Source organism: Microchirus variegatus (genome assembly GCF_963457635.1).
Source record: "Microchirus variegatus genome assembly, chromosome: 7".
In the NCBI taxonomy this organism is placed as follows: Eukaryota; Metazoa; Chordata; class Actinopteri; order Pleuronectiformes; family Soleidae; genus Microchirus; species Microchirus variegatus.
In genome coordinates this window covers 20,470,139-20,496,581 of record NC_139808.1, presented here as the reverse complement: position 1 = coordinate 20,496,581, position 26,443 = coordinate 20,470,139, and the positions used below count along the sequence as shown (strand labels likewise).

At 38.9% G+C, this 26,443-nt stretch overlaps 3 protein-coding genes across 3 annotated transcripts; 2 read left to right on the top strand and 1 right to left on the bottom strand.

Moving 5' to 3' along the window:
* Positions 1–516: 516 nt before the first annotated feature.
* On the top strand, positions 517–6,893 carry glt8d1 (glycosyltransferase 8 domain containing 1). The gene is made up of 9 exons (XM_083891864.1): positions 517–598; positions 1,032–1,130; positions 3,154–3,364; positions 3,450–3,567; positions 3,667–3,751; positions 4,351–4,463; positions 4,573–4,739; positions 4,856–4,968; positions 6,708–6,893. Exons 1-9 carry the CDS (start codon positions 583–585, stop codon positions 6,890–6,892), a joined length of 1,107 nt encoding a protein of 368 aa, XP_083747990.1. The 5' UTR covers positions 517–582; the 3' UTR covers position 6,893.
* Positions 6,894–9,086: 2,193 nt separating this feature from the next.
* gnl3 (G protein nucleolar 3) lies at positions 9,087–16,376 on the bottom strand. The gene is made up of 15 exons (XM_083892456.1): positions 16,312–16,376; positions 16,058–16,116; positions 15,007–15,147; positions 14,670–14,789; positions 14,491–14,571; positions 14,266–14,401; positions 13,788–13,891; positions 13,141–13,288; positions 12,905–12,992; positions 12,628–12,805; positions 11,879–12,021; positions 11,528–11,661; positions 9,891–10,030; positions 9,571–9,658; positions 9,087–9,489 (listed from the first exon to the last, which is right to left on the bottom strand). Exons 1-15 carry the CDS (start codon positions 16,322–16,324, stop codon positions 9,392–9,394), a joined length of 1,671 nt encoding a protein of 556 aa, XP_083748582.1. The 5' UTR covers positions 16,325–16,376; the 3' UTR covers positions 9,087–9,391.
* Positions 16,377–18,021: 1,645 nt separating this feature from the next.
* On the top strand, positions 18,022–21,045 carry LOC310929879 (uncharacterized protein; the record flags this gene model as incomplete). Its single annotated transcript, XM_083892739.1, has 2 exons — positions 18,022–18,202; positions 19,960–21,045. The coding sequence occupies 2 exons, from the start codon at positions 18,022–18,024 to the stop codon at positions 20,871–20,873; spliced, it is 1,095 nt and encodes a 364-aa protein (XP_083748865.1). The 3' UTR covers positions 20,874–21,045.
* Between the last annotated feature and the right edge of the window lie 5,398 nt (positions 21,046–26,443).

Genomic DNA, 26,443 nt, shown 5'->3' with positions numbered 1-26,443 from the left:
ATGGGGCTAAGTGCCACGCTCAGATTAGAAGTTAAATGTGTGATCAGTGGAACGATTTATCTGCCAGAATGACTTGCCTGTTTTGGTTTTTGTGTATTTTCTCCTCAATACATTTTTTAGAAATCCCGCGCATGATATTTTCCGTCAATAATACATATTTGCAATGAAACACAACTCGTCAGCAATTTTGAATGCTAAAGAGAGCAAGCCATGCGACCTTTAAAGTCAGGCAAACGCGCGGGCAGCTATCACTTTGTGCAATTGTGAGGATACAGGATAAACTTGCAGATGTTGAGGTGGCAGTTTGGCTAAAGCGTGAATTACTTATTTGCTGTCGTGTTTGGTTTGTTTTCTTTTCTTTTTAGTTGTGACTCCGCTTTGTGCTGTATATCATTTAAATTGAAGTGCACCGAGTCGCAGTTAAAAGACACCGGTTTGCAGTCGAGGACTTTTGTATGTTGATGCTGCCTCTCATGCAACAGCTGCAGCAGCAGCAGTGTCATCACTGGACATCAAGCTAATCCAGTTCACATCTGGTTTTATGTTTTTATTTTAATCAGAGACACGGATGCGGCTGTTAAGATGACACTGAGGAGAGGTGAGTCACTCTGCAGTTAAGTCTATGTGGCAGGTCATGATAGGACTGCAGTGATTATTCGATGAGTTTATATATTTTCCTGATTTTCAGCTTCTTAAATGTGAATATTTGTGTGTTTCTTTGCTCCATTTGACAAATAACTTGTTCAAATTTGTTATTAAAAATAACTTTCAAATGTTGAGTTGTGGGCAAAACAAGACATCTCAGAAACCTCATAATTTTCATGTCTGCGAAACACCAATCTGACATGTGATGAACCAAACAAATACTCGATTAATTGAGAATCGTAGGTTGCAGATTACAGGTCAATGGGGATTTTTTTTAAGTGATTGAAACTGGGACAAATTGGTAATATTGCTGTTATAAAATTTGCCAGAAAATGGGTTTTTACGTCTTTTACTTAGTAACATGAGTTTCTCACTGTGTCTTCCAGTCAACGTGGTCATCCTTTTGCTGCTGGCTGTAGCTTTTCTCATCATAGTTCAGAGAAATCTCCTCAACCTCAGTGACTTTCTACACAAGGAGAACCCAGGTACAGTATAAGTTCCACTGTCTTTGCACTGAGAGCAGGTCTGTATGGTTTCATGAAATTAAATGTCTTGATTCATCGTGGAACAGCTTCAGAAAGGCTAAATAATATGGGTAAAATAATGTGCACAAGACTTGCCTCACAGTTGTAGAGCAATACTAATCCCTGAAAAGCAGGACAGATACTCATTATATATGTAATTATAGTACAATTATACAAACGGTTGTCACATGGCTCATAAACTTAGCTTAGCCATAAAAGTAGAAACAGTATTTACTGAGTGTAAAGCAATCAACATTTTCCAGAAAAGCAGGTCCAGACTGACTAAAGGCACACTTAGCAGCTCCTGGTGTAATGATAGTTTACATTTACATAATGAAAATAACAAGTGTTTGGCTCTGGCTCACGTCTCTCTGTCTGTCTCACTCCCTTTGACTGTTGCTTCACTTTTCCTGTGAATGAAAATGGAATTAGGACAGAAATTTCACAACTATTAAATTGTCCGTGTGTCTAAATCACATGTGTCAAACTCAAGACCTTGGGGCCAGATGTGGCCCGTCACGTCATTTTATTGGCCCGGCAGTGATTAATTGGTCTTTAAAAATCTGTATTAAAATAGTTCTATGCTCCTTTAAGGCGTGCGTTGACCATAAACTACATTTCCTGCCACTAGATCCCAGTGCATCATTGTAAATGCGTCATGTGACGAGTGAAATTGAGCGATTGAGACCGTGATCGCAGCAGAATGTGTTCACAAAAGCCACAACCAAAAAAACGATGAGGCAGAGAAAGCTAGCTTTATTGTGGCTGAAGAAATCAGCTGTGCTTCAAAGTCTTTCTGGGGGTGTGTTTTTGAAGCAGTGCATGCTGAAGGTGTGTGAGCAGGTCTGCCCTGACCAGATACAGACTTTTAAAACTGTCAAGAAACACCATCGTGGACTAGGTTACATCTATAATGCATCATATTTGTAACTTGAATAAGTAACAAATACAGAAAGTTATTTAGCAATATGTTATGGAGTAGTTCCCTTTATTTTACATTATATTTGGTGACATTTAGTTACATTTATTCTGTAAGAAATTACATCTGCCCTTTGAGGGTAACCATTATGCTGATGTGGCCCTCAGTGAAAATGAGTCTGACACCCCTGGTCTAGATCCTCTCCTCTTGGTGTAGAAGCTAACTACTCAAATGAAGAAGAACGGCATTTTATCTTCTATGCAAAGGCCACTGTAGTTCCCTAATAGGCTTGCAAATAAGAGCAGTAAACAGAGGATTCCTCCATTTAGCTTTTCCATTATACAGTTATAGCTACTCAGTGCTACTCTGTTTGGCATCAGTCATGTTGTTTTCCATTAATTAACAGTACCTCCTCCATGTGGTCGTCATGGCACGGACACATACACACAAACTAGTGATGGTCAAAGCAGTTGTTTTCAGTGTACTTAATCATTAGAATCAGTTAATTAAAAAGATTTGCTCACAGAATATTTCAGTACTTCCTGTATGACTAGAGCACAGACTCTAACACAGTCACTGAATTAAAATATGGCTCATTCGATCGCTGGCTTTCAGCAGTGCTGTCTCTAAATACACATTTTTGACATTTCCTTTAGATTAGCGCATGTTTTCAGGGTCTTTAAGTCTTTTTAACTGATCTACAATTCGCCATTGTTTGGTTTGATTCCTGTGTCGCGCTCATGACTCTTCCAGTGACGACACTGACCAATCAGTGGCCGGCTGTCTGTCCACGTCACATTTTAGTTTTGACTCAGCTCACTTGGAACCTCACCAGAGCAGGTACTGGGGAAAAAAGTATCAGTTACTATCACTGATGGAAAATCATTTTTTTTAACAATCTGCAGTCTCAGCATTTGATGTCACCAATTCAAAGACCCCTCAGGGCGTCGATCACTGCTCTGTGCCTATGACGACGTCACTATTTCCCACTGAATATCCCACTCTTGTGTCCCGTCAGACATTCAAATGAATCAGATTTTAACTTTCAGTACTTGTGTTTTGCAGATGCAGGGATGATTCTTCCCTTTGAGGCGGACTTTTCTCCCGCCATCAGACTGGAGTCGGCGAGGAAAGGGGAGGAGATTCCTGTGCTCATCACTGCTGCTGAGGAGAGGCTCGGTGCCGTGGTTGCTGCCATGAACAGTGTGTACCAGAACAGCAAAGCCAATGTTGTCTTCACCATTGTGACCATGAATGACACGGCAGATCACCTGAAGTAAGAGACAAGCAAGTCAAGTCTTCACATGCATGTGATGATTCTGACACAGTTGTTGTTGTTGTTGTTGTTTTTTTACCAACAGATTTTGGCTGAGTAAGACGAAGATGAAAAACATCAAGTACAAGATCGTTCTTTTCCAACCTGAGCTTCTCAATGGGAAGATTTCTAAAGATCCTCAAACGAGAGAGGCTGTACAACCGGTCAGCAAACTGAAGACTCAAAGTAATCCCAGCATAATTATCAGTGTTATCCTTTTTTAATTGATTTAATTTCTTGTTCTTCTGCTTTATATTTTGCAGTTGGCTTTTGCCAGATTTTACCTGCCTACGTACCTCCCTACAGCAGAGAAAGCCATCTATTTGGATGACGACATCATTGTACAAGGTAAGAACTAGGACACTATATAAAAGCAGTCAGGCTGCAACGTTTAATCTGTTATTAATTGGCATCAAAATGACCATATTTGGTAATTGATTTGATTGGTTTTAAGAATTAAAACAAGCTTCATGTTTTTCAGTCTCCTCATGTTTTGTGGACTAAATAAGACATTTGAAAACATCACCATTTTAAGGTTGATCAACATTTTCTGGACCAAATATGTACTTGATTAATCAATGATAAATAAAAATAATAATAATTGTAGTTCATTGTAGCTCTAAGAGTAGATTTGTTTGATTCCATGATGCATCACAACATCACATACTCAAATTTTTCAGTGAGTATAAGCAATCAAATAAATATGCTCAGTCAGCAATAAATAAAATCCTCCTTTTTCTCTTCAGGGACAGTTGTTTTTAAAACCTCTTCACTAAGAAAGAGAATAATCAACACAATAAAACTGATAGAGATGATGTTACTTGTTATTTGTAATTAAAAAAAATATATTTTTTTTGACTATTTTATTCAGTGACTCAAACTGTATAATTAATAAAACCTATAAGAAGGATGTTGTAGATGAGATTTCTGTTTGTGTTGGATCTCAGGAGACGTTCAGGAGCTTTTTGAAACCAACCTGAAACCAGGACACGCAGCTGCTTTTTCAGAAGACTGTGACTCCGCCTCTGCCAAAGGCATCGTCCGAGGAGCAGGAAGTCAGGTTTACATAAACTCCTTTTTTTAAGTAGCATTAAAAACAGTCATGATAATGTGTACATTGTCAAAAGTATTATGGCCACACTTAATGTAAGGAAAACTTTTTTCAATAGAATAACTACTTAGGTTTCCTGGACTTTAAGAAGGCGCCTATCAAAAAGCTGGGGATGAGAGCCAACACGTGCTCCTTCAACCCAGGAGTCATCGTGGCCAACCTGACGGAGTGGAAGAACCAGAACATCAGCCAGCAGCTGGAGCACTGGATGGAGCTCAACACAAAGTGTGTTTCTCACACTGGGAAACATCTCTGTTTCGTTTAAATCCAGTTGAACGCAGTTTTACTCCTTCACTTCACTCGTCCCGTTTGTGGTGAGCTTAGTGTCTTTGTTGTTGCAGGGAGGACCTGTACAGTAAAACACTAGCAGAGAGCATCACCACTCCTCCTCTGCTCATCGTTTTCTACAAACGTCACTCCAACATCGACCCCATGTGGCACGTCAGGCACCTGGGTGAGTTGTTCAGATCCTTGAAATATGTTTTGGAAAATCACCCTAAGTAGACATAGGTCTTTGAAAGTGGTCGACTTTTGTGCAAGAAAGATGTTAAGTTGATATTTAGGTAAAAGTCTTCCTTTGTTACAGTTTCATGCCCTGCATTGCTTGATGTACGTAGACTAGGCCTACGCAGGACAAACATTGCGTCTTAATTACTAGCGGTGTTGGTCCTGGAAAGTCCTTGAAAAGTCCTTGAATTTAATGTCAACCATTGTGGTTGTTGTCAACTACTTAATATAATTGGATTTTTTGGGGGGGCTAACCATTGGTTGTCCACTCACTGGTCATCAATACTGGTCACTTTGTTAGGTACACACAAAAACTCACCCAACCTGGTGTGCACATCAGGACATGCGGAAATTGCGATTTGGCTGAGTTTTGGAATGTCCTTAGATCTGTGTGGCGGTTACCACGGCAACAATGGTAGTGGTTAAAAGTATCTTAGCAGGGATGGCTTAAAGAAGATATACGCCCCATCGCTGTTCTTTTTTGGGACAATGGGATAACCTCCGTAGCTAGTCATTCTGCCACCTACTGGCAACAGGAAGTACACCTTCAGTAACATCATTTTCTGTTTTTAGCTATGATTTCCATGTTCTTATATTTACTATTTGAGACATTTTATTAATTCTTTGAGTGGCTGTCATACAATTGGCTGCTCTGATATTTTTAATAAAATGACTGAATCATGTATAATTGGACACTAAATGATTTAACCTCTTCTTCATGGTTGCCCACGATACTGGGGCAGCGTCAGACGCAGCGACAAAAGCGTCATAAAACCATGTCTAACTTTAACAAACACAGACATGCTGCATACCAACAGAAAGGGCAGAAACTCGACTAAAAGCTCATATAAACCATTCTTATGTTTCACGAAACACAGTTAAAACACCGATGGATCAAACCAGCAGGAGTGAAGAAAAATGTTACAGCGCACACATTGAAAAGCGGCACCGGAGCGTCGGCGTACCATTTTTATCACTCTACGACCAAGATTCACGGATCCAGCCCCAAAATAAGAGCAGAAGAACAACTGACTTTCAAGAAATACAAGCAGAAATGTTGTCTTACCTTTGCTGTTTATCAAAAACAAGTTATTTCCACTAGAACAAAACTGCTTCTCATGAAGAACTACACTTCCCAGCATGCTTTGGGGACAAATCCCAGTCTGATTGATCATTTACTTTGTATTTTTCAACAGTATTGTTTTGTTACAGAAAAGAGAGAAATCTTCGGTTATTTATTTATGTTCAAATCTGTTCAGTGTTCCAAAATATTTGTTATTAAATGTTACATTAAGTTGCTATATAATTAATTAATGTGGTTTAAATATAATGTTTTTTAAATTTAAAAAAAATCGTGGAATGTATCGAATCGTGGGTCAAAAATCGTGATACAAATTGAATCGTGAGTTTGTGTATCGTTACAGCCCTATGAGGAGAGGAAAAAATCCTTCACTCATGCAGTGTTCCATGTACGTTTACTCTGACACAGTGGCATCTACAGTGAAACTTACACCTCTGGTGGAATCTCACAAGTGTTATCTGTAGTTTGATACCAAGATAATCCACATAGAGCTTGTAACTGCAGAGATTTACTCTATTTAGTTTGGGCATGTCATTTTCGAGCAGGGACTCCAAAAAGAGGGTCAGGGAAGAAGTGGTTAATTATGCTTTGATCTTTGTTTCCAGGTAACGCGGGAGCTGGAAACCGATACTCGCCACAGTTTGTAAACGCCGCCAAACTCCTCCACTGGAACGGACATTATAAACCGTGGGGCAGAACGTCCGCGTTCGCCGACGTGTGGGACAAGTGGTTAATTCCGGACCCGACGGGAAAATTTCACCCTGTGCGACGTCACGCAGACGACCGCTAGACGGAACCTTTGGGCCAGCCGTGTTACTGCAGGACCACACACACATACACACACTTTGATATCTCAGGAACTGTGTAAGACTTACAGATTTATGTTTGAATTATTATTATCATCCACTGATCGTGCAAACCTGTGTATTTCCCTTAAATGAGCAGAATGGACTTTTTCTCAGTACCAGGTGCAGCAACTCGAGCGTCATTCAGTCCTTTTCTAAAGAGACATTGACAGTATTTTTCTCCCTGTGACGACACTGCTTCATTCTGATGTTAACAAAGTTGTGGCACCTGAAGAAACACAAACATATGCATCGTTTCCACTCTGCAGTGATGAGATACTTTGCCACAGCTAGAGCTTGGTATGATATCAATATCTGGACATCAATACTAAGTTTATACTAAGTTTTTCAGCGCTACTGTGAGCACCTATGCATTTGTTTCCACTTTAACACTAAAAGGCAGTTTAAACCTTTCATGATAAAATGTGTGAGGGGACTCTCGTCTCACTTTCTCTCTTTTTTTTATTTAATTTTTTTAAACACATTTGATATCAACTGATACAGACAAAATCTGCCAATCAATGCCAAAGTATGGAAGTTGATAACCCAGTGCTTGCTGAGATTAGTGATTCTTTCCTTCTGATTAATCTATTCATTGATCCAGAAAATGTTCATCAACGTTTTTCAAACCTTGAAACGATGTTCTCAAATGTCTAGTTTTGTTTGCAGACCAAAATGATTCCGTTTGAGCGATTTTAAAGAAACCAGAATATATTCACATTTAAGCAGCTAAAAAAACTTGTTATAATCATTTAAAAAAAACACTTATCAATGATTAAAACTGATTTAGATACCGATGATGTGTCCAATCACTATATACCACTTGCATAAATATCACTATGTTCAAAAGCAGCTAGATTATTTAACTTTAACTGAGTTTTACTACAGGGTCACATGGCTGTTCTACTCCTCTGTGTGGCCCTGCTTTAAAAACACACCTCAGTTTGCCATTAAAGCAGATTTTTTTTTATTCTTTATTACACGCAGTAGTTTACTAGGCTCAAATATTTTCTCCTTAACATTTACAAATTAAAAAGGTTAATGGTGCGGCGCTAATTAATGGCTATAATGTTTTTGAACAATAATCACTACTCTGTCTGCAGATCACTGAGCAAACACCGTCTCTGCAGAAAAGAAAAAAACCTGATGTTTTGTCCTCCACATTTCATCTTGTAACCATCACAAGTTTTGATACACATTGAAATGCCTTCACCGTGCTGGTGTAAATACTTTTGTACAGTCCATAAATAAAACGTAACATTTTATCATTATTTAGCATTTATTTGTGTTTTGTAGAAATGTTTAGACTTGATTGGTCTTTGTTGGACCATGGGGAAAATTTAGTTACACTAGTCTGCTGTGTAATTTACTGTCTCTATATCCTTTTTTCAGCACAACCAATAGGTAATCTGATCAAATTATATATACATGTTTTTCATAAGTATTGAAGCACACCTGAGCAAAAAGTCTTCTTTGGAAAAAAAGAAAGAAAAGAAATTGGTTTGAATGTGCGAGTTTGCCTGGCTCATTCCTATGAACAGAAACAAAAGATAAACAGTCAATTTTCCCAACTTCTGCACAATTATTGCTACACCTATTTTATTTTTTTTAAATATGACATGTACAATTAATTGTTATTAATTGTATCATTGACTCAACACAAATGAAAAAATGATTTGGTACACCTGTAAGAGGTCTATATCAGGAGTCGTATCATTACCAGTCAATTACTATTGTGATGTATCACGCAAGTCGATCATGGATTGTGCGTATGAACAATGCCAAGTCTGTACAGGGACACACATTGGTGCAGTGGCTAGTATTGCTGTCTCCCTGCAAAGTCACCATCATTTCGGATCCCGGTTCGACTAAGAGCCGTGTGCAGCTTCTCGCCACATCAGCTGGGATCGACTCGAGCTTCCCCGCGACCTTCAAAAGACCACCAGACTAACAGCTGGGACCATTTGAGGATGTCCAAAGCGAATTTGTGTACTATAAGTCCAAGACTGAGCAGTTCAAGGTTGCCTGTGTTTCAGTTTCCTCATAAAACACACCGAAAGGCAAGTAGGAATAATTGAATAGAAATATTTCAAGAACAAAACACAAAGTGACTGATGTCAGTTCATACATAGAGGGTTTAATACATTTACAGTAAATCACCTATATACATTATTCTGCAGTGACACAAGACGCTGTGAATGACCCATGGACATTTAAAAGGAGATGTCGTTAATTAAATACAGAAAAAGACATCAGTATTTTCAGGCCACTGATCGTCTCCAACAGTCAATGATAAACTTAATTTAGAAAACTTCAGGTGTCTTCCAGGCTTAAACCACACTGACAAATAAGCTTGAGCCATGTAATGTGGGTTTTCCCAAGTCCAAATCTGCATCTCGTGTCCACACAGGAGCGTTAGTTGCGAGTCAGAAGACAAATGAAGCTCATTCAAAATCTGTGTTGAAGTCGTAGGCGTCGTCTGCTGAAGCTGTAGCTGCAGTAAAGTTGACGTCGACAGGAAAATGCACCTTTTTGGGGTTTACTGCAAACACGGTAAGATATTAAAAATCTGACAGACTGGTTTTAAGATTTTAGAAGAACAAAAATCAATAACAATGATTACCTATGAGTGTTGTCTCCTCCGTCTGCTCCATCGGTTCTAGTTTCTCTGTTTCTTCCGTTACGTTTGGCTCCTCTGGAATTTGTTCAGGCTGCAAGAAGAAGAAATGTTCAAACTATCTTCCAGATACAAAATGCTTTCTATAGGGAAAACAAGTGAATGTTCATTCAGCAGGATCAGAGTTGGATTATTAGTCTTCATAAACAAATCAAGACTTGCGTTTTTATCCTCACTTCCATGCTTGACCAGTCCGTTTGCTGTACTTCGAACAGCATTTAAGTCAACAACAAAAAAAACAAATAGTCTATAGTGCAGTTAATTACCTCATCAGTCTCCACCTCCATTTTCTGTTCGACTGGGGCTGCAGGTTTCTCTTCCACGATTTCACTGACTTTCAGCAGACCTGCAGTCGTGCCTTTAGAGATGAAGCTGATGCAGCTGGATGTATATGGAAATTTAACACCTTTAAGAGCAAACATTTTCAGTTTTAGTAAAAGGAACAGAACGGATTATTTAGTTTTTAATACAGACAAAAAACACCATCACTGCACAAACAGTATGTAGCCATTTGCTAGTTTACAATTCCTGTATCTGAACAGGGGGAGCTTTTAAATAAATGGTAATAATGTTACATCGATCGTTAAGGCAAACAGCCCGACTTAATTTCTAATATTTGCCAGAAACAATGGTCTTTGAACCTGATTGGGATTGAGAGCAGTTCTATTGTTATTTAAAATATTACCCATGGAAGAGAACACACAGAGTGCACAGATTACACACAGATATACAAGTCCATAAACAGGATCTCATTACGAGCGCCCTCTGCTGGATCCTAGGAACTACTTCAAATTGGACACTTAACCTCTTCTTCCGTTTATCAAAACAAGTTATTTCCACAGCTTCTAATGAATAACTACACTTTCCAGCATGCTTTGGGAACAAATCCCGGTCTGATTGATCATTACAGAGCAACATTAGATCGTTCTGATTAGAGAAGGGCGAATGTCCGCAGGGTTGCATTTATATCCTTTTGACTCGCTAATGAAGTGATTCACACACACATCGGGGTCTGATTCTACTGGTTTAGATGTTTAAAACGAGCTGTCAATCACCCTAATTGACCAAGGTAAGCCAGAGCTATGGCGCTGTGTAACTGAAGGTGCTGCAGACTCAGAGTTATAACGCACCGCACAGGGAGCATCAATTTATCATACTTTTTTTTTTCAAAACAAGTTCTTTTTAGATCTGTAGTGACATATAAATAAAATTAAATGGGTTTTTAATAATTTGGTACCTAAGAAATCTCAAATGGCACAGATGGTGCCAAGCTGAGCCAAAAGTGAGGACGCCCAGACATCTCTTTAATAAAACCTCTGTAATTTCACTCTGCTTCATTTCAGCAGCATCAGACTTTGCACAGCTCATGTCCACATGTTACATGACCTCCATGTGTTTTTAAGCTCCTACTGCATATTTTAAAGGTGATATTTGCTTTAAAATGCAATATTTTTTTAGGCGAGAGAAAAAAATCCTTCATTTATGCTGTGTTCCATGTACATTTACTCTGACACAGTGGCATCTACAGTGAAACTTACACCTCTGGTGGAATCTCACAAGTGTTATCTTTATTTTGATATCAAGATAATTCACATAGAGATTGGAACTGCAGAGATTTACTCTAGTTTTGGCATGTCATTTTCGAGCAGGGACTCCAAAAAGAGGGCCAGGGAAGAAGAGGTTAAGAGAAGTCGCATACATTCCAAGCAGGTCTTTACAGCTTGACAGCTTTACAACTTCATACTCAATAATTGAAATAATAGTGACAGCTCAAACACCAGTTTAACAAACTGTATTTTTATAATTTTGTTCACCTAAAAGAGAAAATGGTGTTCAGTGCAGCTCTGTACCTGGCAGAGACTAGTAATTTGGAGGCAATAAAATATATGATATAAATATTTACCTTTCAATGTTTCAGCATTTCCTTTATCAAGTTTGATCAGGTCCCAGCCCTTCTGCATGTCAGAAATTAAAGTTTCTGACAGGTATGCAGGTAAGCTGTCCTCTGAAGGTTTACTGTGGTATTTCAGCTTAGGCCTGATGAGACATAAAAACAGAAAAGCAAAAAACTCACTGTAAATCAAGGTCAGCAACTACAATTAGATATTTGCAGTTATTCTAGGCATAATGTGATCAGAGTTGGATTAGAAGTCTCCATATTAAAATGCAGAAATGCGTTTTTGTCCTCATTTCCACATTAATGTACCGCAGCTACCAATCTTTCATAACTTTAGGGAAATATAACTAAACTCACCCTGTCCAGTCAGCGAGGAAGACTGCGGCTGCCTGCTCCGTGTTGGCGACTCCACCCTTCTGAAGAAAACCTCGCTTTTTGGCAAACATGGTCAAAAACTCCACAGAGTTTCTGAAGTCTGGGACAGTGTACCGAAGCATGAGCTGAAACAGTGAAGACAGATCATTATACATTTAATTTCTAAGGGATTACATTCATCCATTTACCGCTGCATCACCCTTTAACGAATTGTGATTATATGTTTAAGTATTAATATTTCATATTTGATTATCTCAATAGCGTTATGTTCCATTCCATCCTATTCATTTTTTTTACTTGATTTGTAAAAGAACGTAACAGACTCTGGTGAACTGGAACAATCACACATTAGAAGTGTACATTAAAATGAATATTATACAATATTTCCAACAATTATTCTTGAAAAACAAAACCATGTTCACCATGATAATTAGAGCAAAAGACAATACAACTTGCATGTATTTCAGAGTCATTAGACCCAGGAATGAACGCCACTTAAACACATTGCCACTGATGAAAAGTGCAGCGCAGTGCAAGGTGCAGCAAGATTTACCATTTATTTATCATGGCAATGTTACCGAGTCTGGTTGCATATGATTTGGCAGTTCTGTATCTTCTACCAGAGGGCAACGGTTCAAAAACATGGAGTGCATAGTGAGAAGGATCTCAGATAATGTTTTTACCTCTGGAGAGGCAAGATACAACTCACTGTTGTCAAGAAAAACTTCTACCTGCGTCTTGTCGCACTGTTTGAACAGAATCCGAACAGCCTCTAACACACTCTCCTGTCCCTCCTCCACCTGCAGACTCCTCAGAGCCATCGAAGCCGGAGGGTTGGACGGCGACGCCACGATTGCAGGGCTGTCGATTAGCTTCAAGGTGGTTGAGATGAGCACATCCTGCATGAATCTGCAGAGTGGTACATAACATGTCATCATTGAGCTGTAAAAAGGGGAAGAAATGTGTTGCAGCCCAGTGTTTTAAACCAACCCGATGCTCGTCACTCACTTTGTGGTGCCTCTGTTGATCCCGGTGTTGCAGGCACGGATTTCCTTCAAACTGTTGATGAGACTGCTCTTCCCTACATTAGGGAAGCCTGAAGGAAAACACAATTCTTATATAAAACATAGCATGTGCATTATTCTATAGAACATACTGGGTATAGTGCAGTGCGGATGTGAACTATGAGACCATCGTAGAAGCACAGCTATTTTACTGAAGTGTGTGAGAATCACTGTGCTTACCAACGATTCCCACTTTGATTACATCTTTCTCTGTGGTAGCTGCGTAACTTGTGAGGAGCTCGGTGAGACAGTCCTTTCCAAAGCAGAATGCTCCCCTGGAACTGTCCACGACTTCATTGGAGGCCACAATCCTGGTCTTTGCAGGTTCCTGATCAAAACAAAGGAACATATTCAATCATTTTAAAAAACACTTAATACTGTGCTTGAATTGTCCAACACTGCCTAACATATCAATAAACTCAATTTTATTTTTGTTCACAAACCACACACACCAGCTCCGTTTATGTCAGAACCAGTAAATTTGTGGTTTGTTGGTTAATCTTGGAGGCTATAACCAGTTTTAGCAGCACTTCACAAGCTGCTGAACCTTCTCAGTCCTCCACATTTCAGTGACTGACACAGCATCAATTGTTTGAGTAAGTAAGCCTAAAAAACTCATTTTGGCAGCTCTTTGAGACAATGTAAATCTTGTGTAAATTATTGGTTGACATGTCATGTAGCACATAATGCAAAACAAGTATAGTTTACTTTAGCTCCAACGCTTGTGATGAGATGTTTGCAATAAAATTAGCAGCAGAGGTTCAACAGATCAAATTCCTTACATACTAAAACACTAGTTTTAATAATATATGTAATCCAACGCCTACCATTGCTCTGTCCTTAATCTGTGTTGCTGCTTTAAACGCCACCACTGGAAACACCTTTTGTAAACTCTGTATCCACTTCTCCACGTTCTCCTTCGGTACCAGGTCTACAACAAAAAATTTATGATTTTATGTTCAGTGTAGTCCAAAGAACATTACCGACAGAACAAAAACCTGTTTATTAGTAGGCAAGTTTCCATATGCCTGTTTTTAATCAAATTTAGATATGTGTATAAGTCTTGAATTATCACCTTAAAGCTTTTACACATGGCTAACTGATAAAAAGTAAATGCAAATGAGTGCAAAGGAAATGTTCAGCAAGAGGCATGCGTGCACTGCTGTAGGAACCACAAATTTCTGCAAAAACAGCAAATATGACAACAATAAAAAACGACCATGTATCAGGATCATCCTTAGATATTTGCAAAAGCTAGCTACTGTGTGCACAACAACGAACATGGCATCCTGTGTCATCATTTACCTATTTTATTTAAAACAAAGAGCAGTTTTTTGTTGCCGCCTCTCTGTAGCACTGCCTCCTCCAGCTGTGGACACCTGCACCCCATAGGATCACGGGCATCGAGGACTTCAATCACAACATCAGATGCATCAATTACCTGAAAAGAGGGAGACCAACAGCAGTATTAACATGAGCTTTAGTGCAGTATTTTCAACTGTCAAACAATGTCAGGCTTGATTTTTGTACCTTATTTATTTCTCCACAGAGAAATTGTTTTGAATTTTTGTCTGGGGTAGAAAATTTCCCTGACAGCTTTCCTTTCTCATCCTTAAACATTAAAGAGAAAAGGTTGTTTGATCCATTGTTGAAAATAAAATTGTTTAACCATTTTTACACTTGGTTTACGCTTTTTTTTTGTTTTTAACCTTTTTAGCTTTCTTGGCCTTGGGTTCCTTTTCTTTCGTAGTAGTCTCCTTATCCTGCTTCCTCTTCTTGGCTCGCTCCTCTTTTGCAGCTTGTTTCTTTCTCTCTTTTTCTTCTTCAATCTATGGGGGATTCATTAATTCAGAAACAAAAACATGCAATCAAACAACCAGTTGTTGTGACAATACCAACAAAAGGTCACAAACACACCATCTAGCCTTATTTCCACAAGGTGCCCTTGGGGTTTGTGTACAGACCAGCACCATGTAGGAAAATATCATTTTATTAATAAAGGATGATTATTCTGACAAAGTATGGGAGAGAAAAAAATTTACCAACCTGTAGCCTCCTCTGTTCTGCCTCCCTGAGGACCTCCTCTTTGAAGGGAGCACAGCTGGGAACTCCACTATCCTTTTTCACTCGTTTGCTCACCCCTTTCTTCTTTGCCTCTTTTCTCAGCTTTCTGACATGATCACGGACCTACAGATAACAAAAAAAAACAAGGGCGTGCAACTCAAATGGGGTTGAACTATGCATAGTAACAGAAACAAAAAGTGTCTTGTCACCAATAAATTAACTGAATAAAAGAATGTTTAAATAAGGGCAATAATTAAAATAGACAAAAACGATTGCATGAAAGTACAAAAATATTTAGTGAAAATATGTAACACAATTAAAAAATATCTATGGACAAAACCTAAATATACATCTATGCAATTAACTTTTATACACAAACTCCATTAATTTCACGCAAACGTTTTACGCACATCCTATATAAATGCATCCGTTTCTTAAATTGGGTCTTTTAATAATGTTCTGCTTCAATAACCTTATTCATGTACATTATACAAACAAGTACATAAGACAGGGAAATCTGAAAAACAATCACCCTGCACCATCTATGGTATCATATTTCCATTTTTTTTTTTTTTAAATCATACATGATTCATTTTAAGTTTTAATAATTAAGGTGTTATATGGAGCAAAGAAAGCAGAGCCTATTCACATTTAAGAAAGACATTGGATAACCGTGATAAAATGTATATATATAAAAAAACTGATTATCCAAATAGCTGACGATAAACTTAGTTATAAATCATTATTTCACCCCTAATAGATAATTACTGATTTATACATAAATTGGGCTGGCAAAAAAAGGCAGATCTTCATATTTAAGGGATTTCGGGCTAATAAAAGATTAGTTTGTTGCAGTTATAATTTTAATAAATTACTAACCTGAAAAGCCTCATATTTTCGACAATACGCAGTTGACTTAAAAAGTTTAGTTCACGATTTACGAGTGCTACTATCACACGAGGTTACACGAGCAGAGTGTGGAAGGCATGTGTTAACCAACCCCGTTTGAAATAAGAAATGTGGATAAACTCACCTTCTTCTGTATTTTATAACGTTTCGAACATGACAAGCGCTTACTCGCTTTCTTTAACTCTGAAAACATAAACAGAAAAGAAGTTTAACGACATTTGAACAGCTAACAAAGCTAAAGGCGAAGCTAACAGACTGTACCACGACGGCCGTTCGCAGTGAGCCCGTTAGCTTTATTTCACAAGCCATAAAACTAATAAAGCTGTTTTAAATGCGTACACGTGTTTAATATAAATGACGCTGGCTATAAGTACTTACTTGGTCGTTTCATGGTGCTGCTGTGGTCCGGCCGACGTGACTGAGACACTCACACACGTGGAAAAAGGCACAAGTCTGTATGAGATTTGTCACTTCCGCTTCAGCTAGTTCGGAGCTGGTGGTGCGCCACCTGTTGACCTGGAGTGATAGCGCTCCTCTGGAGAGACTTCAAATCAACTATGGTGTGTGTGGTATGTCTGCTGTTTTATGGACTCATACAAAAAAAAATTCTCAAAAGATCAGAATTGTCTTGATAAAATGTCTTCCAGGTTGAACCTGCAGAGGTGAAAACTGATGATGTACAATCAGCAAAACTTTTGGCACATTTTTCCCCCATATTATTTCTATTACATTTAACTATCTGTTGCTGCACTTTATTTATTATATGACACTCTCATGCCTGTATTTACTCATCTACTGCTTTATCATCCACATGATGGTCGTGGGGCCACTGGTGCCAATCCAAGCTGACATAGGACAAAAGACAAAGTACATCTTGGACAGGATGCCACACAGAGACAATCAACCATTCACTATCACATTCACACCTACGGTCAATTTAGAGTGTCCAATTAACCTCTCCATGTTTTTAGTTGTGGGAGGAAGCCGGAGAACCTGCAAACATGGGGAGAACATGCAGAAAGGTCCTTGTTCTGATCGGGAACCTGGGTCTTTTTGCTCCAAAGGCAAGAGTGCAAACAATACAGTATAATTCACTAGCTGTGTAAACACATTCTAATATCAAAGGCCATCTATGTGCATCAACTAACAAGATATACTGCGTGTAAATATTTGGGATATATATATATATTTTCCATGCCTGGATGAATAAAACCCTCTTCGATGTTTACGCCTGTGTGGTCCCTTGCTTGGTCAGACAAGCTGTCGTTTCGTTAAATTCTAAATTATTTTTTGTCTATTGATATTTTGCTTTAGAGCCCACATGGCAGCCAGTATGGCACTGCCTAATGTTTTTTGTTGTTTGTTAAGTTATTAATTATTATAATAATAATAATAATAATAATAATAATAATAATAATACTAAAATCACACTAGAGGGTACTTTTGTGTGCTTCCTGTGACTTGAGAGGGCACTTGAGTACTACTTTGTGTGTGCTTTAACAAGCAGTTAAACGGGTGTACCTAATACATTGGCCTGTGGGTGTATATTGTTTGCTGAATGTTCAGAATAAAGTTTATTCAAAGAAAAAGATAAACAAACCACCCAACTAGTGGAGGACTGGAGTGGAGGCAGTGGTGTGCACAGACATTCGGAGGGACAGGGTCAAAATTATAAGGGCACCTAATGCCACATATAAATAGCAGCCAGTCGGGCACTTTGTCTTTTTTTTTGTTTTACCATTAAAGACTTTAGCTTGCAATGTTTTTGTCCATTTGGAAACCAGGGGGTTTGATAAATGCACTGTCTGTCTTATGACTGGCTGATTCGCTTGGTTATTATGTGTACCTAATACATTGGCTGTGTATGTCATTCTTTTGTTTGTTGAAAGTTCAGTATGAAGTTTATAGCACTCACCCATCTGCCACACCGGGGGAGGAGTGGGGTGTTGGAGGGAAGGGGGGGGATTGGAAGAAGAGGTCGAAGAACGAGAAGAAGAAAAGTCCGGGTCACGTGACTGGGTCGAGCATCTTTTTTGGTCCATCTTGGATAATAGTGAGAGAGAGAGAGGCTCAGTGCAACCCAAGAAAATGACCAAACTGCAGTTTCTAAACGTCTTCCTGACTGAGCGCCTCATGCTTGCTGCGCAGGAGATTTACAAGTCTGTGGAAGACACGATCCTGGAGTATCAGGAGGAGATCGCGATCCGGGAGCGGGAGAACGACCATCTGAGACGCAGGCTGCGAGACGCTGGGATTGAAATATGGCCAGGTTAGCTGCGCCGATGGCTAGTAACGGTCTAAGCACTTCATGCTAAAGGCAGAGTGAGAGCTGGTTAATAGCTACGTGTATGGTACACACACAATAACACAACAACTAGCATTGGAAGATACCGACGCCCCACTTCCACACAAGTTAGCCTTAGCCGAGCCACTTGACGTTAGCAACTATTGCAGGGGAGCGCGCTAGCAACCTTTGTTCGTTAGCAGCTCAGCTAGGTTAGCCGGCAGCTAGTTAGCATCCAGCTTCTTCTAAGTCTCCGCCTGAATGTTGACACACTCACCGTGACAATTCATTATAAAACTTGACAGTGGCTGGAGCAGTAACGCGGACTTTGTGGAAAGCGTGTCATTGTTTGTTATTCTTCTTTTAAAAACATCCACACAAACAGACCCGCAGATAAAACCGCTGCTAAAGTGTTTGCAAAACTGTCATTATTAGTTGTTATGATGTTAATCATACACTTAATTTTCAGAGACGGATATTGTAAAACATAATTAATATACATATTTAAATGCATAGATAAGAATTATAAATGCTTAAAGGCTCTGTAGACATTTTCTCCCTTCCACTCTTCTTTATCTTTTTCCTTTACATTTACTTTTAAATACTTTGGGCTTCCAAAATTGTTATAGCTCAAATTAACACTGTACAATTATAAAAAACTATACATTTTTGTTTATTTGTATTATTTTTTAAATCTAAAAGCTCTATAGATACCCAACTAACTCTCATGTACAGCTGTCATCATTATTTCCTTTTTAGCACTTTTAGAAACACAATTTAAAAAGTGCTTAACAAACAAATTTTAAAAAATCGGGATAATCAGGGACATAGATAAGAGAACATGAAGGCAAAGTCACAAAATTGCCAACACCAAGTGTGAAAGTAAATACAATAAAAAACACAAGGAAAAATGTTACACAAAAATACACTGTCAATACACAACATGTCTTATGTGCCTTGAAGCACAGCAAATGCCATGACGTAGCACAATAATAAACATCAGTGAGTAAACATCAGATTGCCAGCAGCTAATGTCATGTCAGTTCCTGAGGCAGGTGGATGGTAAAGAAGAAAATACATACTGTTAATACATAAAAACAACAACAACAAAAAACCTCACAACAGATATAGCATAGCTGCATTTAAGCTATATCCTTGTTAACAAAAATAGACAAATGCTTACAAAATGCGCGAAAACATGTGCCAAGTGACTGGTGTTAAAGCACTAATAACACGTTTTCTGTTGATCAGTCAGCACCAGTGACGAGTTCAGCTTTACCTTCTCCTTCGGTGGAGAAACTTATCTGGTTATAGAGATGTTTACAATTTGTAGGGCTGCAACAATTCATCGATTATTAATCATCAACCATATTAATAATTGATTAATTGGTATTAATGTTTTAAAGTAAGTAAAGCATGTATTTTTCAGATGTTTATATTTTCATTTCATTCAAATTTAATCATTTTGGTTTGTGGATGAAAAAACATTAGAGAACATCATAATTTTGAATTTCGGGAAATGCACATAAACCCTTTTAGCCTTTTCAGGACCAAACAAGTAATCAAATGATCAAGGAAATAATTGAAAGATTAAATGGTTATGAAAATAATCTTTAGGTTCTGCCCTAATGTTTTCTGACCGATGACATTCTGCGTGAGTTGGACAGTGTCATGGACACAGGTGTGTTTGCTGTTGTGGGCCGAACATTTCCAGCTGAACCCTTTTTCTCTTGTGTTCTTAGATCGTCCGTCCATGGCGCTGTTAGAGGAGGAGGATGGTGAGCATCCACGGCGTGAGTGGAGTCCCAGCATGGGGCATGAAGAGCGTATTCCAATCCAGATTAAGGACAAAAGAGATCTGCGAGCCAACCAAGGAGACGATCAACTTCGGGGTCACGGATCTTGCAGCACATCAGAGAACATGTTTACAACTCCACGTGTTGGAAATGAGTATCCCCAAGATGGTCCTCACACGTCCAACCACCCTCAGAGTCAGGGCGTGGAGAACCGAGAGAGGGATCCCAACTCCAGAGGCTCCTCAAGGCATGTAAAGGCAGAGAGTGGCGGTGGACACAGAGGCTGTACTTCTTCCAACAGTGGCGCTCAGCCTCTCGCGCCAGTCAACCCAAACTGCTCTAATGAAAACAACATTGACATTATTGGAGTGGATAATGGTGGACAGATGGTTGGTGCTAAGGGAGCTGGAGCAAACAGAGCACAGCCTTCTCACATACGTAACCAGGGAGCTAACGCTGTAGAGTGTCCCCATCAGAAATCCCCACTACAAGGACACATGTCATCTTTCTGCTGCAAGGTTTGTGGGGAAGCATTTAGTCACATTGGCCACTTGCATGTGCACGTACAAGTGCACACGCGGGAAAAACCGTACCGCTGTGGCGTGTGTGGGAAGTGCTGCAGCTCCTCCGGCAGACTCCAGGAGCACCAGCGAAGCCACACAGGAGAAAAACCTTTCCGCTGCCAGATTTGTGGAAAGGGCTTCACACAGATGGCTCATCTGAAAGTTCACATGAGGATCCACACTGGGGAGAAGCCGTACAGTTGTCCTGTGTGTGGCAAGTGCTTCAGCCGCTCCGACAAAATTAAAAGGCATCTCCAGACCCATAGCCGTGAGGGAACATATTTCTCAGGGCAATGATGATGCAAGTGTGTTGTTCAACAACAAGTTTGTGAATCATAACGATGTGGGAACCTTTTCTTCAAAAAGCTAAAGTGGCTGCCATGAAGGCTTTTGTCTCTTCTCTGGATCCCATGAACGTGGGATTCTGCAATTCTTGGAGAAATATTTTTTTTGTAATCTATTCTAATGCTTCTCCTCACAATAGCTCCTCATTAGAATTTGTATTAGCCAATTTAGTATGTGATTTACTTAATTTTGTACTTGAGTATTAAATCTCCAAGACACAATTTGAGTTATTAGCTAGCCTCTGAATAATCTAGCCTTTTTTTCCCCTTAATCGCATAATTAGCATGATGAAGTCTTCCACACATGCCTTGAAACTGAGATGTAATAAGTAATGCAACAATGTCCAGCATAGTCACCACTTACTATCACTTCAAATCTATAAATTCACACTTCTGCACCACTTACGCGTGTATCGTTAACATTATTTTAGGACCTAAAAGTAATAATCGATGTACGTGAAATCGTCTGCTCGATAAAAAGATTGGAATGTAAAACCTGTGAGATCTAGGTTTGTCTAACACTGCCAATAGGTATTTCTGTTTTATGTAGCATTTTTAACAAACAAAAAGCAAGTGAACTTGGCTGTTTTATTGTTGTTATTTTTTTAACAAAGAAGGTGACTCTTTTCGCACTTGTTTAAATTTTTAGACCTCATGATAGTTTGTTTTTATTCTCAGTGCTTTTTCTATTGTTGCAGAGCTAAATACTGCCATCTGACATTGCCCGTTCATGTTGTCCATTGGAAATTGGACAAATCTATTCCGAGACTGCTCCACTTTTTTTGTGAAATAATGTGAAATCTTTGTAAAAAATGAAAAAAAAGATACCACTACTCTCAACCTGTCATACATTTAAGAATATTGTGGTGTAGGGCTGTCACTTTTTACATTGTAATGTATGTCACATGACACCGTAATCCTTTGGAGATATTCTGATTTCAGACGTTTAAATGCCGAGTTTCCACCATGTGGTTCAGAGCACTTGAGCTCTTCCGTGGGGCTTTTTGGAGGCGTTTTCATTGCAGGTTTTGTGAACCAGATGGTAACGTTGCGTTCCATTTGCATCAGAACTTGGAATCTAGAGCTGGCAGTAACCAGTAACCTCTGACTTCTCAGCCAAAAACCCATAGCCATTGTTTGTAATACCAGTCGATAACAACCCCTATATGTGAGGTGGCTCCGTGTTTCCCAGTAGGAAATCCTGGTTCTGACAAATGGAACGTACCCCAATAATAGCTGTGTCAGCTACGTTATTAGCATGACATCATTCCATTGTGACATCCATTCAAATAATTCCACAAAACAGAGGAAGAAGACAACACAGTGCACAATGAGCTACATTTTTGGAAGAAGCAAGGAAGCAACATATCTCCATCAACCCACTCTGATGTATTATACGCTACTGGGCTGCGCACAGATCGCCCTGATGCTCTTCTCGGCTGTATATTTTGAACTTATTGGGTTTTTTAAATTTAATTTTGAACATTGCCCATGAGTTTAGAATATATTTGTGAATTTCAGCTAGAAAGTGACAGACCTATTGTTATATCTTTCTTTTTAAATGACAAGCACTATGGGCATCTATCAAATGATGCAGAAATTCACTCTATAGTATGGCCATACAGTATTTTTTCCACAGGGGTCTCAGTCTGAAACAATTCATGTCCACCTCCACGTTTACTCCATAGAGGTCATTTACATGCAAGCTATTTTTTGAATTCGCCTTAGATGTGGTCGATTTATCATGGAATCAGGATCTTCCTCTGCCTGTCTTGGACTGACTGCACCCCATTAAGAGCCTGCATTAACACTTTCTCCTCTCAGGACTAATGCTGCATTCATTACATGAGGGCTGTCCACTGTGATACTGTGTAGTAAGGTAACGTCTGATTAATCACAGCCATCACACCATGTCAGAAACTCAGGCTTTTCCCCACTCTGAATTTATCTCAGCTTGTCTTCAAAAGAAAGAAAGAAAACAGGATAAAAATGAAAGGTCGTGATTATCTGTTGTGATTCCTCTTCATGTGATAAATGCAGCATGAGACAACGCAGCATGTCCACACACAGCTGACCAGCAGCCCTTCACGTCTTCTGTGGGACACCTTTACTTCCCCGGCACACACTCTACTGTACAGTGTTGTATCATTGCATATTAAATGTTATTTTTTAATAAAGTAGACATTGAGTATCTGTTGTTATTGTGCTGTATTGTGTTTTGGGCAAAGATTTTCCTGTACCTGTTAAGGCGCAGGTACAGGTTTACTTTGTTTTTACATTTGCACTCGTTTTTTTTTAAAGATGGCAAACCATTATGACCCAATATAAATCATGACACTAGCAAATCTGGCTAATTGTCTTTTTTGTAGCACCTAATTCAGTTTCAGATAAACTAGCTATTTCCAATACATGAATCACACCTTTTTATGTACGTTGTTCAAACGTTGGACATAAATGTTTTAGTGAATAATTAACTATAATATACAAATGATTTTCTCATATGCTTTAATAAAATCAAACACATCACCACCTAAAGCTTGTCAGAATTGTTTCATGGTTGTGTAATAATGTATATACAACACTTGGTGGAGTAGTTTCCATTTCCTTCAGTCTCCTTGGATGTCCTTGTGTAATGTTTGAATGATTAAATTCAAAACAACATTATCAGTCTGGGTCACTATGGGGGTAGGTGAAATAATTCAAAATGATTGAAAAAAAATCAAATGTATTGTGATTGTATATTTTATTGACAAAAATTGATGAAAACAGATGAATGTGTTTTTCCCCTCACTGGTTCATTCACTCTCTTGAGGTGTTAAGTGGACTTGACTGTGAAAAAGAAAGACATATCCTAATGTTTTGAATGTGAATTCACAGGGGGAAATTTCAATTTCGTTCTTATTGATTATCAGAAATGGGAAAACTAATAAGAAAAATAACAAGAAACTGAAAATGTCTTATTTTTATTACTTGGTTGTAGCAGACAATCAAATAATAAGATCATACAAATGCATAGAAAGGCCACAGAATGCTTTAGGGCGGCACAGTTTATCACAAAATAATGTTTTATGATGAAATTCTGGCTCACACATTTTCCTCTTCAGATGAGTGTATGCATACACTCAAATGCATACGTATGTTTGTTGACATACGTGTCCCATGATAGTGATTTTGATGATTTCTTTTTCAAGATGCAAAAATGACCAGTCCTGGATCTATTAACCATGAATATGAACCATATTGTTCAGCTCTAGTGTGATCCTCCAAAGACATGCTCTTGATATATGCTTTCATACTCTCCTAATAATCATTATTGTGATATTTATCATCATTTATTAAGGTAATATCAACCAGCCTGTAATGAGATTAAAGTTATGAAACCAACGAGCCCCCTTTTTTCATGAGATTAAATCACTTTCCCACTGATTTGTAGTGACATGCCACATCCTGAGGTGCCGGCCGCGTGCATATGCAAACAGCAGCAACAACCAGGTCGTCCAGTCAAATGACATCAGGAGAACAAAGGAGGCGGCGCTGATATTTCATTAAAAATAAACAAATGAATAATTGCCATAAACCTACTTTTTTTTATTATTGCCATAAACCTACTTTTTATTCAATACATTTTTTTTTTTTTTTTTTAAATGAATGATATCATCATGAGTTGCAATCATTTACTTGTGACTCACCATTTTTATGGTCACAGGAGTTTTACTTCACTGTCAAGGAAAATTATTGGGTTTATTTCATGAACGCTGCTGTGACTCACTTGATTCAAGCAGAGTCCACATGCAGGTGCAGGTGGGTACTTTTAAAGTTCCTGTGCAAAAACACATGTAATTGACTTTATCAGAGGTGTTGAACTCAAGTGATCTGGGAGCCAATAAGCAACCAGTCTGGTCAAGAAGGGGCCAGTCTGGAGAAAAAAAACAACAACTCATGAGGACACAGGAGCTGCTGATCTACTGGTGCTTCCATCAGTAAATTTAAAAGTGTTATTTGGTGACCTCACCGTTTGGAATTATTTGCTCAGATTTACCTCGGTGACACAAACTAACCAAACTAGGCAGCAGTAGACCAGCAGATTACTCACAGATATCCTCTAAGGACTTTGGTGTTCAAATGAACAGCTCATTATCAGGCTGCTGCAGAGCTTGATGATGAGCTGACCATTTGAATCAGGTGTGTTGGAGACATGGATGTATAATATGAACTGGATAGAGCACAGCCGCCTCTGCGTTGAAGACAATTTTTACATGGTGGCCACTGTGAGTACTGCAACAAAAAACCCCATAGAACCCAAAAGCAATTTTCCCATTGACCACAATAGTAAAAGAGACACCTGTAAAAGTGTCCACAGGACACCTCGAGACATGGACACGGGCTTTTATAGATCTTTATATGGCAGTGACACTTCTGCGAATGCTCTATGGGTCCCATAACCCGGAAATAAACGCGGAAGTCCAAAACTTTTTTGGCATATGCACTGGGTGAGCAGCTTCATAGGAATGAACGGAAGCAAGGGGCGGTGCTCTATCCAGTTCATTTAATACATCCATGGTTGGAATTATTGAAAACCAGGAAGTGACCGGTGCAGTCATTTAGTAGTCATTTACAAAAGTACTGTCTGCTATATGCCAAGTCAGCAGGTAGAGATATAACCGTAATGTTAAAGCATTGTTGGCCAATCAGAAGAGAGATAGGCAAAAATGGCACTACATGTCCCAGTGCGGGCTAAACGTCCAGTTAACATCGCTAAAAATAGCACAACTTTGGCAATGTCCGCCACTTCACAACTCGCTCCATGTAAACATAATAGGAAAATGTGGAGACAATGGTGTTCAGTTTAATGTGAGAAACCAAAAATTTGACTGTGAAGATCTTCATTCTGTCATGATTTTTCCTAAAATGTTTGTGTGTGTATGAAAGACCAAAAACATGCAGAAAAAGCTATGTTTTAAACTGGCTAATGTTTGAACTGGGCCTGAAGGTCAAGCTGATATTCATGTCTATATTTCTCTGGCAGAAATTGGCTCCACTGATGATCTCACTGAACCTATTTGTCATTTCCACATCCCCTTTAAAGGCTTTGTCAAGTCTCTGCAGTCTGAGCTGTGTGCGACTGTTTTAGAAGCAAAATGACTGCAGGGTTTCACAAAGGCTTCATGTTTGCAAAATGGTAAGCTTTGATCCTGGGTTCAAAGAGAAGTTAAAGCTGCAAACAGCATCGAGCAGTTCTAAGGGACCATGATTCCGAATGAGCAGGTTTTTAGATGTTGCACAGTAAGTGTTCTATCCAGTGAAGACCTCAGATACAAAGGGCAAGAGGTCACAATCCCAGTGAACTACCTGCCAAGTGAATCCCTATACTAATATTAAAATTATATTGTACTGCATGGTGCAAGTGACACAATTGAAATCTTTAAATAAATCAGATATGCGCATTTGTGTTTACAATCTATGGGCATAATACTCGATCTATGGTCAAATGACTCTTTCTGTCGGTGTAGGACAAGGGCTTTT

Excerpts from the sequence above, each read along its gene's own strand:
- glt8d1 (XM_083891864.1), top strand. Across the intron at positions 3,752-4,350 it reads TGACGACATCATTGTACAAG|GAGACGTTCAGGAGCTTTTT; the intron begins GTAAGAACTAGG and ends GTTGGATCTCAG. Across the intron at positions 4,464-4,572 it reads TCCGAGGAGCAGGAAGTCAG|AATAACTACTTAGGTTTCCT; the intron begins GTTTACATAAAC and ends TTTTTTCAATAG.
- gnl3 (XM_083892456.1), bottom strand. Across the intron at positions 12,993-13,140 it reads AATCAAAGTGGGAATCGTTG|GCTTCCCTAATGTAGGGAAG; the intron begins GTAAGCACAGTG and ends GTTTTCCTTCAG. Across the intron at positions 12,022-12,627 it reads AACAGTGCGACAAGACGCAG|CTCATGCTTCGGTACACTGT; the intron begins GTAGAAGTTTTT and ends TCACTGTTTCAG.